This window comes from Tupaia chinensis, unplaced genomic scaffold, assembly GCF_000334495.1.
Source record: "Tupaia chinensis unplaced genomic scaffold, TupChi_1.0 Scaffold138683_1, whole genome shotgun sequence".
In the NCBI taxonomy this organism is placed as follows: Eukaryota; Metazoa; Chordata; class Mammalia; order Scandentia; family Tupaiidae; genus Tupaia; species Tupaia belangeri.
The window spans coordinates 783,802-799,456 of NW_006198576.1; the positions used below are offsets into that span (position 1 = coordinate 783,802).

The following is a 15,655-nucleotide window of genomic DNA, read 5'->3' on the forward strand; positions in this document are numbered from 1 at the left end:
TGAGAGTTTTTTTGACAGTGGGCACATGTGCTCACAAGAGAGATATAGAGATACAGAGAGAGAGAAGCAGAGAAGAGAGAAAGTGAGAAAGCACTCCCCAGCGGGGATGGCCACAATGTAATCCCTTTTCTATTCTCTTCTTGGATTTTGGCCATGTACACATTTATACCTGGTGTGTTTTCAAGCTCCCAGGTTTAGGACTCTAACCATGTAGTTGGCCATGTAGGATCCAGCTGCCTTAACCTCCACACCACTTCCTGCCCCCAGCCCATTTTTTAAAATTTAATGTTCTCTTGAATAGGACTCTCTAGTCAGAAACCTGCCTGACATAGCATAATCCTATTAAAACATTTTGGTGGGGACAGCAGGTGGTGTGGTGGTTAAGGTGCTGGACTCTCACAGGACCAACTGAGCTTAGAGTCCTGACCTGATGGCTTGAGAATTATGCTAGATGTGTGTGCATGCATGATGCCCAAAATCCTGAGAGAATGGAAGAGAAGGGATTGTGGCATGGCCATCCTCCCCAGGTGTGATTTCTCACTTTCCCTCTCTCTAACTCTCTCTGGAAAGTGCACACTCACTATGGCAAAATTAAAGAAGAAAAAACAACGTTTTTTCATTTAGGACACTTATTAGCATTCGTGAATTCATTTAATGGTTTTGCATACCTGTTTTCAAAGCTAATGAACATTATTTTATAGGACAAATTTTCTCTCTGAGTCTAGCACAGTATAAAGCAACTTTCAAAATAAATACATTAAAAGAGTTGAAGGAAAAATGTGTCTCCTTTAGTGCCAGTGTCTTACTATTTTTATAAATATGGAGTTTTCACTCATCAAGAGGTTATTACAATAGTAGAAATGAGCCAGATAAAAATGCAGACATAGTCTGTTTTTAAATTAAAAAGTTTTATTCATGAAAAGAAGATAATGTATATAAACAACAAAGAGAAAACTAATGTAAACACTCTCCATATATTTTTAACATATAGAACATGGTTGATATCTTTGATTTGACTGTATTCATATTCTTTCACTTTCCTCACATTTTAAAATTTCATATTATGATTCTTGCTTATGTTTTTAATTTTGTTTTATAAATATTTTATATTTATAAATCTTTTATTAATTTCATATATTTTATCCATTATATTTCTTCTATTTTATATATTACTATACATGTACTTCTAAAATATATCAAGTTTTTTAAGAACTTAAATCCTATAAAAATGTCATCACAGTGTATGTATTCTTCAGCTGACACATAACACTGTTTCAGAGGTTCATTGTGTTTGATGTCTCTACCTTTTATGAGTAGCTCTATAGTTCACTGCCACCGCTGTATAGTATGCCATTATATAGTACACTCTAACTTATTTTCTTACATCCATGCATGTTGTTTTTAGGTTTGGGGAGGGGGATGCCATTATTAGCATTGCTGCCCTGCAGACTTCATTCTTAGACATAGTTCTTGCGTGTGTTCAAGCATATATATATATATATAGTATTTTCTCAAGTGTTAATGTTGAGTCAGAGTGAATATACTTCAACTTTACAAAATAGGTAGTTATTATACCAACTTACAGTCTCTATTTTACCTAGTAATGCATCTAGGTAATGTCAAGCTTTCTCATTTCTCAGCAAAAAAAAAAAAAAAAGATTCTCATGGGTATAGAATACCTTATCATGCGACCTTAATTTAATTGTTTGGGCTTTACTCACTTTTGTTTAATATCATAATTAATAGCATTGTTCAATAACATAATTATCTCATACACATATATTTTACTTCTGAATTTTGAAGGGTCTTAATTTATTATTTACTATCTCTGCAGACTTAGTTCTTGGTGTCTTTATGGGTAACTCACATCTGGCTATTGTTAACTGATGACAATCCTGAAGGAGCTGTCCTGAGGATGCCTTTCTGCAGACAAGACCTGCAGACAGGGACACTTGTCATGTTTCTGACAGTTTAGCACTGTTTGATGCAATGTATCCAACATCTTGGTACTTCATGTCAAGATGATTTTAGGTGTATCAACCTGAAAGGACTTTAAGTTTCCAGTTTTGAATTTCTCCAGCTGCAGAATTTAGTCAGATCTCAGACACAAATGAGACCCGTGTGGCCTCCAATTACCAGGAGATACCAGCATCATCATGATTAATATTGATAGTGTTACTATTACCATTTTCCACCTTCATATGGGAGAGACAGAGGTTTCCAAAAGGTCTCCTGGCCAGCAGGTAGCACAGTCTTTACCAAAGGGTGTAGCACTGGGAGGAATGCAGGGTCTCACATCTTGCCCCAACCGCCCCTCAGTGTGTGTCTGTCTAATCTCTACTTCTGAGCACCATAGCCCCAGAAGCCACTAGGCCCTAGAGCTCTAGGTTTCAGTGGATAACACTTGCCTCCAGAGTTGTCCAAGCTCACCTACTCTTTTGTTTGCTTTCTGTAGATTTCTGTGTGTGTTTGGCACAGAGACAGTTGTCTTATGTTTCTGACAGGTTAGCACTGTGTCTGGAATAGTCTGATGTAATGGATCCAACATCTTGGTACTTTATGGCAAGATGATTTTTATTTTATTTTTCATGTGGAGCCAGGCAGTGGCACTAAGGTGATGCAACTGGACTCACATAAGAAAGATACTGGGTCTGTATTAGAATTCACTGAGCACACTGGGCATACACAGATGCCTGTGATCCAGGCCAGCTGAGACCGGGGGGTGTGGGCGGATTGTGGCGTGATGAACCTGTTGGCAGTCACTCTTTCTCTAAGAAGACAGAAAGAAAATTTTCAAAAAGAACATTTAACCTGCTGCATTGCCTGAAGCAGAACTATGGAATAATTTTAAAATATACTTCTGAAAGTATTTGATCTTCAGAACAAAACTGAGTGAACACAAGCTATGAAAGCTCTTCAGTCAAAAGTCTTAACTCAAATTATTCTTTGCGTGTGTATGTGTGTGTGTGTGTGTGCGTGCACGTGTGCAGCATGTTTGTGTGTAGTATCAGAAAAGTTCTCTCCATGTTGAAGGATACAGTCTTCCAGTCTCAACTTGGACCAAATTTATGTACCATTCTGCCTGTATTTTCAAGTGATTCTTAAACTTTGGAATTATAAGAAGGCCACACATCTCTCTTTCCCAACAAAATCAATATGCATACAACATATATAACTTGTACTTGATGTCATGGGCTTTCATGGACACCTGATCAATAACTTGATCAGTACTGGATCAGAGTTGCACAGAATGAAAGAACAAGGAAAGCCTTGATTTTGCAATTAGTTGATCCAGCTTAAAATATTGACTTAATGCCATATCTCAAGCATCAGAGTCCAAAACATGGATGGACATAACTCTTGATTTTTTTCTTTACCTCGCTGTTAGGCTCTTCATTTCTGGTTATGCCCCAAATCTTTCAATATTTACACCATACCTCCAGGCATTTTCAGATTCACCTTGCACATGATGCCAATGTGATCCCTGTAAAACCCAGAACCCATTAGCTCCACTGCATGTCACTTTATTACATCCCACTCATGCCTGTGGTCACCACGCTGTTTTATAGCCTGAGGACTTTGTTCTCCCACACACCTACCATGGCTTTCTGTCTCTCTTAGTAATTCGATATGACTTAGTCCAGCAAACATCATTTCCAAGAAGCTTTTCTAGATCTGGTCTCTCCTCTTCCTCTACTCACCCATGAAAACCTCTTCCTACATTGGTAACACACTACTTGAGTCCTTCATTGCACTTGCCACATGACTTGGAAATCATCTCTTTATCTGTCTGCCTCCACTATGAAACTTACAGCTCTTAGAGTGAAGAGGTGGTACATTCTTCTCTTATATGGTCTGTTGATGTTTGCCCTGGTATACCTTTCCACTCGTTGTAAGCTACGCTATAGGCCAGAGGATGGAAGGTTATACACATGATTCTGAATGGGAGAGGTCTGCCAGTGAGAGGCACTTGAACAAGGGATGCAACAGTCATCTTATTTCACAATGGCAGCTGCTAAGCAAGCTTTTAGATGAAAGCCTATCTGTAGCAGTGAGTGTCTGGACTCCGTCTTCCTCTTCCTAGGTGCCACTTAGGAGGTCAGAGATCTCTGGAACAGCAGCAGCAAAGGTGACACAGTAGTTTCTTGACCTCAAAATCACATGTACATAAGTGTGACCTCAAAAACAAGAGCTCTGTAGCAGTCTTCCCATAACTTCCATTGCTCCAGCTCTTCCAATGTGGTTTTAAACACCAACTCCTTATATTAACTCAATTTTCTTAAGTATCAAGAGAAATTTCTGTTTTGTGTTCTGAATCGTGAGCCAAACTGTGCCTGATACATTTTGTATATTCTTAGCATTTTGAAAATGTGTGTACATGTCCCAGAACAGAGCTAGGTGACTATTCATTAAGTGCAATAGGCTCTGATAGTTACTATTTAAGTAAACTATCTTCTCTCAGTCACAATTCCCAAATCTTTAAAATGGGAACAACTTTTAATAGGATTATTAATAGCCAACAATATCTGTTAACTATTGCATGCACCTCCTAGACACAAGGCAATCACATTCACTTTCAGCTACACTTTACAAACATGGAAATGACTGTGCAAATAATTTCAAAATATGATTTAATGATCAGTTATTTGACTGAAATAGCATTTCATAGAGCAAAATAATTATCAAAAATAATAGCATATGATATGCTGATCTCTGACTCTGTAGGGCATACTTCTCTTCATTGGAGACAATTTAAAAGCTAATAAAATTTCTGTCTTCCAAAAGCTTTGCCATTTCACCCACTCCTATTTCTTTTTTTTCTTTTCCCTGAGCAGAACACTTTGAGCTTGATGCACAGATTGTCTTTCCTGAAAGCTTCAGTTAGTGGGAAGTTGGCCCACAAAGGTTCTGGTGGAATTCAGCAATTCTACAAACTTCTGTTGACAATATATTCAAATACATATCCCTCTTTAAGAGAAGATGGATATAGAAGTACCTTCCGCATGCAATATGTGAGTTTCCTCAAGAGTAGTCTGCCATCGAAAATCATTGCAAAATGAGGGTCAATCAAGGCCAATACTCTATTTTCTCACCATTGGCACTATAGATACTACATATGGAGAAAATATATTTATATGAATTATATATAAACACACACATAAGTGAATTATTCATTTATTTCTAGCAAAAGCATGTTTGTCTCAAATATTCAGCTATTCAAAAAGAAAAAAATGGAGATTAACATATTTCTCACATTTTTAAATTATTTTTTGCCTTGATGTTCACCATACAATGCATGTGCTCACCAGAGTGAGTCAGAGAGAGGGAAAGTGAGAAATCACTCACCAGCAGGGATGGTCATGCCTTAATCTTTTCTTTCCCATTCTACTCTTGGGATTTTGGGCACTCATGCGCACACACACACACCCAGTATGATTTTCAAGCTGCCAGGTCTGCAACTCCAACCATGATCGGCCATGTGGGAGTCCAGTGCCTTAAACTCCACACCACCTGCTGGCCCCATAGTTATTTTTTAATAAATAGGAAATGAGATTAAACTATCTACAGTGTATCTGCCCATCTACCAAAAAATGTGAGCATTTTTTTGCTTTTTATATTATTATATTTATTTACATTCAATTAGTGTACATCAATACAGCATACCAACTGGTTTTTCTAAGCATGAATAGAATATGTATTAGTCTAGTCTGGAATATTGCCATATAGATTTCATCAACAGATACCTTTTCATTTTGTGTCTCTTAAATTTTATCTTTGCTGTCCTGCTTTCCTGCATGACAGTTACCTCTTTTGTTATTTTTTATAGATATTTTCTTTAGTACAAAATGCAAAGTAAACATAGTGTTTATGCTTTAGTTTTGGAGGAGATTCTGTATGTGTGTAGGCACAGAAAGACATCACATTGCATAAATGTGTGCTTTATTTTGGGGTTATGATCTGTAGCCAATTTTCAGTATTGACTTGAATGGAATGAACTTATCTAGTCCCTATCAGACAACTAGGTTGTGTTCAGCTACTATTATCTAGACTTATATGAAATTCTACATCGCTTGAAGATTTATTTTTATTATAATTTACTTATTTTCTACTGGCCCCCATTTTAAAATTAATTTTGATAAAATAATTGTGTTTTGGGCCAGCTCTGTGGCTTGGTGGTTAAGACAGCTGAATCCCAGATGGCCCACTGAACAGTTTGAGGCCCAGACCTAATGGCTGAGAAACATGCTGAGCACATGCATGTGCATGCCCAAAATCCTGAAAGGAGGAAGAAATGGAGAAGGGATTACAGCATGGCTACTCCTTATGAGGACTGCTTTCTCCTCTCCCTCTTGTTAGGCCGTGCTTGAACAAGTGGAAAAACAGATAACATGCTGAGCCATCTTGCCATTGTGTTCTCAGCCACCGCATTGCTGTTGCTCTCCAACACCAGCACCGCCTCAAACTCGCCTAGCTCCAGGCTCAGAAGGGGGCTAAGTAGGGAGGTCTCTTTTTTTTTTTTTTTGGAGAGATTTTCACTGTAGGGCGCGTGCGCTCGCCAGACAGACAGAGAGAGACATAGAGACAGAAAGCGAGAAATCACCCCCCAGGGGGGATGGTCATGCCACAATCCCTTCTCCTCCATTCTCCTCTCGGGATCTTGGGCACGCACACACACGCGCCCGGCGTGAGTTTTAAGCCACTGGGTCCGGGACACGAACCGTGGTCGACTACGTGGGAGTCCAGCAACATAGCCATTACGCTAACTGCTGGTTCCCAGTAGGGAGGTCTCTTTACCATGGCTCATCAAAGCAGACAGCCCGCAAATCCACCGGTGGTAAAGCACCCAGGAAGCAACTAGCTACAAAAGTCGTTCGCAAGAGTGCGCCCTCTACTGGAGTGAAGAAACCTCATCGTCACAGGCCAGGTACTGTGGCACTCCATGAAATTAGACGTTATCAGAAGTCCGCTGAACTGCTCATTCGCAAACTTCCTTTCCAGCGTCTGGTGCGAGAAATCGCTCAGGATTTCAAAACAGATCTGCGCTTCCAGAGCGCAGCTATTGGTGCTTTGCAGGCGGCAAGTGAGGCCTATTTGGTTTGCCTTTTGGAAGATACCAAACTGTGTGGTATCCATGCCAAACGTCTAACAATTATGCCAAAAGATATCCAGCTGGCACACCGCATACATGGAGAACGTGCTTAAGAACCCACTACGATGGAAAACATTTCATTCTCAAAAACAATTTTTTTTTTCTCTTTTTCCTGTTATTGGTAGTTCTGAACGTTATTTTTTTTTTCCCATGGGGTCAAAAGGTATCCAAGTATATGACTGCAAGTGGAAAATAGAGGCCAGAAATCGGGTATTGGCAGTTTTTCCATTTTTATTTGTGTGTGAATTTTTAATATAAATGTGGGGATGTAAAGCACTAGTGCAAGTCAGTATGTTTCAGTGAACAAGTTTCAGTAGTTCAACTTTATAATGATTATAAATGAACTGCTAAATTTTTCTGAAAAAAAAATAGATACCAGATAGATCAGCTAGACATAGATAGATAAATATAAATTGATGATATAGACAGATGATAGATGCAGATAGATATAGACAGGTAGGTAGGTAGATAGCTATAGATAGACAGAGACAGGTAGAGATAGATAGATATTAAAATAGTAGTATTACAGGTAATATTGTCAGGTTTGTGAATAGTATAAATCAAAACAATATCTGAGGCAATCAGGTATAGACACAAATGAGAACAAAACAAACTTTTCCATCATTCTCTGAGATTTAAATACACAACTTTGATCTTGTTTCACACGTAAAACTGTCCAATGTCCCCACTTGTGTTAAGTAGTGTCCTTAGGAGGCCAGCAGGTGGTGTGCTGGTTAAGGATGCTGGATTTCCACATGGCCAACCCAGTTCGAGCCCTGGACCTGACCGCTTGCTTTATCACTTTCTCTCTTTCTCTCCCTCTCTTGATCTGTCCCTCTCTGGTCTAAATAAAAAAAATAAATAAAGTTAAATAAAATAATGCTTTTTAAAAAAAGGCAAGTCCTTAGTAAGAACATAGGTAGAAAATTACTATTTGGAATTAAGTCTATAAGCTTTTTTTCCCTCTCTTTTTCATAGTTTTTAAACAGTTTCAACTAGTATAAGTGCTATAGAAAAATGCATATATAATAAATTAAAGCATCCAGCACCTAGAAAGTTTATTTTTAATTCCATATCTCTGTCCATGAAGTTATACTAAGATCCAAAACAGGGCATTATAACTGTCTTTCTGTATCTGTGGAAGAATAGTTTAGGAACCCCCAGGGATACCGATATCAATGGATGCTTAATCCCCTTGTACGAAACACTGTGGTATTTGTACATAACCTATGCACATCCTTCTGTGTGCTTTAAATCCCCTTTACCTCCAATACCTAATACAGTAATGTCTATGAAAATAGTTGCCATACTGTATTTTAAAATTTGTATTCCATTTTATCACTGAACATATGGTTATTTTTTTAATTTTTTTCTACCAAGTATATTGATTCCATGTGAAACCTATGGATGCTTTTAAAACACATTTATTGTCAAAATTTTGAATATGGAGGAAAAATTAGAAAGCTATTCTTGTGATCAGCAGATGGTATAGTGGTTAAGGCACTGGACTCCCATGTGGTCAACTGCAGTTTGAGTCCCATTTCCAGTAGCTTGAAACTCATGTCAGGTACATGTGCATGCATGCCCAAAATTCTGAGAGGACAACAGAGGGGAAGGGATTGTGGTGAGGTCATCCACCCTGGGGGGTAATTTCTCACTTTCTGTCTCTCTGGTGAATGCATGTACCTTACAACAAAAATCACTAAAACAATAAATAATAAATAAATAAATAACTCTTAATCTTACAAACCAGAGTCAACAGCAGTACTCAGAGCATCTCGGTGTGTACTTCCGATTTTTCTCAGGTAAATTTTATATAAATGACATGAAATTCTCTGTAGTGGTTTGGCATTATAATAATAGCTATTTTAAATGGCCAATAGATGTACAACATACACAATATTGCTCACTTTGAAAGTGTGCTTTGGTGTAGAAAATACAATTGATTCTTGTAGTTACTGGTACACCTGGTTCCCTTAGGAGCATCATAACTTGTCTCCTTCACATGTGTTTATATGTACTAAGTTTGGTTTGTATTAAATGCTAGCATTATGTTTTTTTCTAAATATGTCTTTTGGGAGGTATCTTTTCTGGCTAGTACAATAGCATGTGTATAATTGGTATCATCTTTCAAAATGTTGAATTAGCAATATGTATACATGTCCTGCCAGCTTCTAGAAGAGTCAGATTCCTGAAGGAGTTCATGTTTTTCCTAGTCCAAATGCTTTCTCCCATCCTCCATAACTAACCTCCTGAGCAGAATCTGGAACTGAAAATCATGGTACTGTAACTGTGATCCCACATATTCGGTCTCATGAGTGGACAGGCAGAGCCAGGGAAATCATTCACTTGTTTTCATGAGAGAAACAAAGATTTTTACCCAAATATTCCAACTAATGTCTTCTGCCAGATTGAGATGAGACAGCCAGGAAACTATTTAATTAGCAGCTAATTGGAATGTCTTTTTCTGTGCTTGTCTTATAACTGGTAATGAGCCATATTCAAATGAATGCAAATAACAGATTGAAAACAAAGATCCTGACCCTCATACGGAGATGAGTTTAAACTGAGATTGTACAGCGGTAGGAAGATATTTCACCTCCATCATCTTAACTTTTAACTCTTCATTAAAATCTCATGCTTTCCAGGCAGGTAGACACACTCTGGCAGATGCAAAGAATTGTGTAGAAGCAAGATTTCATCTGCTAAAAATAATGGCTCTGATGTATAGAAAAACAACAAGGAGTACCATTTTCTAAGAGCAGTTTATTTAAGAATTAAAAGTTTGTCATCGGTGAAAGAAAAAAAATTAATTGAATGGTTTTTAAAAAATGAACAGTTGATTCCTAGTACAGGAGACAAATCATCCTCCAAAAATAAATAACAGTGTTGTAAAGTCAGCACTTGGTAAAGCTTTCTAGTGATGAGCAATCTCTGAAACAAAATTCATATAAATCACATATTTAAGTGTTTGTGATTCTGTTGAAAACATTATCTACATTTTTAAGAGTTATTTTATTTATGTATTTACTTATTTTTTAAATTTTATCATAGATAAAGAAAGAAAGAGGGAAAGTGAGACAGCAAGCTGACAGGTCCAGGACTCAAACCACAGTCAGCCATGTGGGAATTCGGCATCTGAATCAAAAATTAACAAGTGAAGGTTTCGTCTCCTTATCCAAAAAGTCAGGAGAGTATCTACATTTTAATGTATTAAGAAAGTAGTATGGATTTATCATGATGGATCATCTAAAAGAGCAATTAGAGAGTATCTTAAGTTCTCATTAATATGTGACTTTTAAGTAAAATTCCTTTTAGAATGCTCAGTTTTTAAAATACGAATATATTTTGAAATAATTCTGACCTCTCAAATGCTGAAATCCTTTTTTGTCTTTTTCTTTTTTGCTAGAGGTACATGTGCCTGATTGCCTGCCAGAGAGAATGAGAGACAGAGATATAAGGAGAGAGAGGAGAAAGCAACCACCTGGGGAACGGGCACAGCGTAATCCCCTCTCCTCCACCTTTCCCTCCTTTAAGGATTTTGGGCACGTGCACAAATGCTTGGTGTGTTTCTCAGGTCTCAGAACTTGAATCACACAGTCAGCCACATGGAATCTAGCTGCCTTAGCCACCATGTCACGAAGTCAGCCCCCAAAATTTTTTAATTGAAATATATAATAAAATGTAGATAACCTTTTAAGTTTGAATTTTATTTTTTAAAAATTCACCTATTCTTGGGACCATCAGTTAGCGTAATAGCTAAGTCGCTGGACTCCCATGTAGTCGACTGCAGTTCGCGTCCCAGACCGGTGGCTTAAACTCACACCGGGTACGTGTGCGTGCGTGTCCAAGATCCCAAGAGGAAAATGGAGGAGAAGGGATTGCAGTGTGGCCATCCCCCCTGGGGGATGATTTCTCGCTTTCTGTCTCTCTGTCTCTCTCTGTCTGTCTGTCTGGCAAGCGCACGCACCCTATAGCAAAAACCTCTAAAAAAAAAAAATTCACCTATTCTTTCCATAAGCAAGAGAAACATAGCAATGGAGGGAGAGAAAGAGCAGTAAAGCCAATGCACCAGGGTTCCAATGCCACAATCCACTCCCAGCCCCAGCCAACTGTATTATGGGTACACATGTGCTTGACGTGCTCAGGAAGATCTCTGGCTGTGAACTTGCCACCCTTTCCTGTGGGTCAGTCTCACAGTGTCATATTTTACCATGTGCCACCATCCAACCCAAGGTTCAGTTTTTAAGCTTAAAATTGGTGTATCAGGTTTCCTCTAACATACTTTATAGTATGCATGTGTTTTAAGACCCTTGGCAAAATGTCAGCTATTGTTTAATTTGTCTACTATGAAAACAAGTACATCACCATATAGTTCTCTCTTCTCTCTTTTTTTTTTTTTTTTCTTGGAGAGGTTTTTGCTATAGGGCACGTGTGCTCAACAGAAAATCAGAGACAAAGAGACAGAAAGCTAGAAATCATCCCCCAGAGGGGATGGCCACACTGCAATCCCTTCTCCTCCATTCTCCTCTTGGGATCTTAGGCATGCACACACACGCTCCCAGCGTGAGTTTAAGTCACTGGGTCCAGGATGGCCACACTGCAATCCCTTCTCCTCCATTCTCCTCTTGGGATCTTAGGCATGCACACACACGCTCCCAGAGTGAGTTTAAGCCACTGGGTCCAGGACTAGAACCACAGTTGACTACATTGGAGTCCAGCGACATAGCCATTACGCTAACTGCTGGTCCCACTATATAGTTCTCTTAATGGTGGTCAATGAAATATGCTCTACTCAAAAGTATGGGTATCATTTCTGACATTTTAATTTAAAATAAAAATAGTCATTTCTCCCATCCTTTGTGTACATTTGGCTAAGGAAGAAATCATGACACTAATTTCTAGAAAATATCTTCTGCCTGTCACTCTTCTATTGATTTTTATTTTCCACTTTAGAGACATGCCAGCTTTGTCCTTTTTTACTTATGTCTGAGGTTGTCCTCTGGCTGGTTTATTGTCTATACCTTTTAAGTTTGATAGAAATGATGTCCAAGGGCAACAGTGTTGCCTTAGTCTTCTCGGCAGACTGCATAAAGTAAAACTTAGAGGAACTTAAGGACAAATCTCAGTGTGCGCTATGAGGAAATCTGCCATTGGGGTCTAAGTTTTTCAAGGATCATGTCTTTTACACTGTGGGTGGGCATGTGTCATAGGACATGCAAGTCTAGAACCAAGATTTCAAAGGCAGAAGAATTGGTCTCCAGCGTTTGTTAATTCTAAAATCAGCTATAAATATTTATTTTAGGAACCAGCAGGTAGTGTGTGGTTAAAGCACTGGGCTTTCCCATATGGCCGATCATGGTTCAAGTTCTGGACCTGGTGGCTTACTTTCTCACTTTTCCTTTCTTTCTCTCACTTTCTCTCTGTGTGTCTCTTTCTGGTAAAATTAAAATGAATTAATTATTTTATTTTATTTTATTAAAATTTTTTTAAAGAATACTTATTTTATAGCCAAGTAAGACTGACCTCAGCTCCCCTCTACCCTCCTCCCAGTTTGCAGCTGCCTTGGCCCCTGTGGGCCTCCACCTCAGGGAACAGGAGGATCGGGCCAGAAAGGATCCTGACTTCAGCTAGCCTTGAACAAGGGTGCTCCTTCTCGACTTTTGGAGTGAAGACAGCCCTAGAGGTGTCCCCTAGAAGCCTCTAGCCTTGCCTGTCCCTATATTCCACCAGAGCAGGTAGATCATCAGCCCACAGGGAAATACCTAGATAAGACCTCTGAGTCTCTGAGCAAGGCAGGGGGCCCATCCTAGCACCCTCTGCCTGACCCCCCGGAAGGCCCTGGGTGGGCGGGGAGGCCCTCCTGTTGCTCTAGACAGGCCCAGGCTGGAGCCCCACAGCCTGCATGTCTTTCCTTGAGTAGAGTCTGTTCTGGGTGCACCTTCCTGGGGTAGAGGCTATAAATATTTGGAAACTAAAAATGTTTGGACAGGAGAGTTTTTCAACTTCCACTCAAGAGGACTAGGAAGAATCTTCCCAGGCCACTCAGAAAAAAGTGGTCAGGGCTGCTCTAATTGATGAAGCTACAAGCCCAGAGAAAGACAAAGGAGTTATTCTTTCCTCATCTAAGATGGCACATGATTGTCATCAGCCCTAGTGACAATGAGAGTTTTGTGACATTATTACCAGTAATATGATCTCAATGTAGACAATCATCTCCAGTTTTATTTTTGTTTATTTACGGTAGGGTGTGTGTGTGTGTGCTCAAGAGAGAAAGAGATGAGCACCCTCTACAGGGTCTAATTGCACCACAATCCCCTCCCTGCAGATCTCTATTCAGTCAGATCTTGGGCAGTCTCGTGTATGTCTGGCGAGTTTCAGTCTGCCTGGGCCTGGAGTTTGAACCACGGTTGCCACATGGGTTCTGGCTGCTCTTAAGCAGTGCCTTACTGCTCTGCCATGGTGTGGGCTCTCATTTCCACATTTTTTATTTTGTTTTTAAAATCTGAAAGAAAAGAACTTTAATATAGTTTGTTTTAATCTAAGTAAATAACCTCACTTCCTCTTTTACCACTAAATTATCAGTTGTAAATAAATAAATATATATTGATTCTATGGGGGAAGAGAGGGCGGGAGGACCACAATGTTACTGTTTTTTTTCTTTTCTCTTTTCTTGCAATGTTTTGAACACCAATACTTAAAGAATCTGTACACTCATCGGTTCTCAGTTCCAGTGATGACTCCACTGTAAGATAAATGTGTTGGTCAGCACAAGTATCCCTGTGCCTTCCTCTGTCACACACATAGAATTATCAAGTAGATTGGATGGACAATAATGGAGATAAATCTTACTAGATTATACTATGACTATATGGTCTGGGTCTCTGAAATGTGTGGATTAGAACAGATTAGGCTGCCTCACGATGTCAGGTGTATTCTAACAATATCCAAATCATTGCTTTGTTATTGTTTTCCTGTGCCCACAGTTGATCACTTGATGCCAGCTAATAATGCTTCATACACAAACTTCTACCAACGCCAGCATTCCACAGGACCCTGGAACACCACGGTGATAGACTTAGATGAAAGGTCAGTATACCTGGATGAAATTCAGTTTCCAATGGTGACTTGGTGGCATCAACTTTGCATGTAGAAAGGCATATCTGAGTCTTTAGTATAGTAAAATAGAGACAGCTTAGAGTAAAATATATAAAATATTCTCCCTTGAAAGAGCTTTACTCAGCTAAAAACTACCTCCCAAAGTAAAATCAATACTAAAAAAGAATTTGTAACATGTTTAGTCATTATATAACTGAACAGGCAAGAAAATCTCTTTTTTGTGAGCAAAACAGGGGTGGTGGTGTCACCAGCTCCTTTTTCTGTCAGAGAACACTGTTAACAGTTTGAAGCAAATCGGTCCCTCACTGCTGGTGTGTGCCTGAAACAATCAAGGAGTGTGACAGCCTGGAAATCACCACACCATGTCATTCTCACGCCTTTTCGCCATCCATGAAGTACCAATTTCAATCAAGCACAACAGCAGGAGAGAATGGGGAGCCAGACTACGACCTTCCACAAACATGCCATCACCATGCTCTAAGTGAGGCCCTTTCATGAAAACAGAATGCACGGGAATCGTGGCAGATAATTGTGCCACTTTTAATCAAAATAGAATAGGTAGTAATTTTCCATGACCCGTATTGGGGCTTATAGCTCCACACTACATGTCCACTGACAGCAGGAAGGCTTTACTGTTATTTCAGCTAATATATCAATAATGGATTAGGTTTCCCACTTGACTTTTAAACTACTTTAGATAACACACATTCAGAAGTGCTGATGATCTCATCTCCAACATTGCCAAAGGGGAGTTAAGCAGCAGAGATTCAGCTAGAGAAACTGAGAAGAGCAAATTATAATGAGAACCAGGCAAAGCGTTCTAATGGATATTTCAGGACACTCCTGTCTGTGTCAAGCACGTGAAACTAGCCAGGATTGTTTTTAATGATGAAACAATGCTGAAGGGTTTGGCAAAATAGAAGCTGTCATATTCTGTTGAGAGAACATAAATCGGTAAAACTCTTCTGAAAGACACCTTAAAATAGACTCCTTATGTCCCCTAATGTTGCTCTTAGACATAAATTAGAAGGAAATTATTATTTTTGGCAAAATATTATGTAAAGAAAAGTTTCATTTTTACATTTGTAATTAGGGATATACTGCAATCAATTTAAATTTACTTCAACAAAAGAGTGAATAAATGAATAATGCATTTATAATATGTAATATTAAGGAGCCATTAAAATGGCATTTTCAAAGAACTCCTAATGATAAAAACAATCAAAATATAATATTAAGTTAATATATCAAAAAAATTAACATATTGTAATAAAGAGTATAAATTAATAGACTTGGAGGGACCAGCAGATAGCATGGTAGTTAAGATGCTAGACTCCCACATGGCTGACCCTGGTTTGAGTCCCAGACTTAGTGGCTTTTTGGTGG

The 15,655-nt window shown here is 38.8% G+C and overlaps 2 protein-coding genes across 2 annotated transcripts in view; one reads left to right on the plus strand and one right to left on the minus strand.

Annotated features, from left to right (window-relative positions):
- Window positions 1-15,655, minus strand: part of CLVS2 (clavesin 2) — a 97,596-nt gene that overhangs the window by 30,358 nt on the left and 51,583 nt on the right. The gene's annotated exons all lie outside the window — the stretch shown is intronic.
- LOC102495673 (histone H3.3-like) lies at window positions 4,851-7,203 on the plus strand. The gene is made up of 2 exons (XM_006161622.1): window positions 4,851-5,012; window positions 6,811-7,203. The coding sequence occupies exons 1-2, from the start codon at window positions 4,851-4,853 to the stop codon at window positions 7,201-7,203; spliced, it is 555 nt and encodes a 184-aa protein (XP_006161684.1).

What these genes read in the sequence shown, in the direction of transcription:
- LOC102495673 (XM_006161622.1), top strand. Translation starts at nt 4,851, where the DNA reads ATGCACAGATTGTCTTTCCTGAAAGCTTCAGTTAGTGGGAAGTTGGCC. An exon ending in GTACCTTCCGCATGCAATAT is followed by an intron (nt 5,013 to 6,810) that starts GTGAGTTTCCTC and finishes GGCTCATCAAAG; the next exon opens with CAGACAGCCCGCAAATCCAC.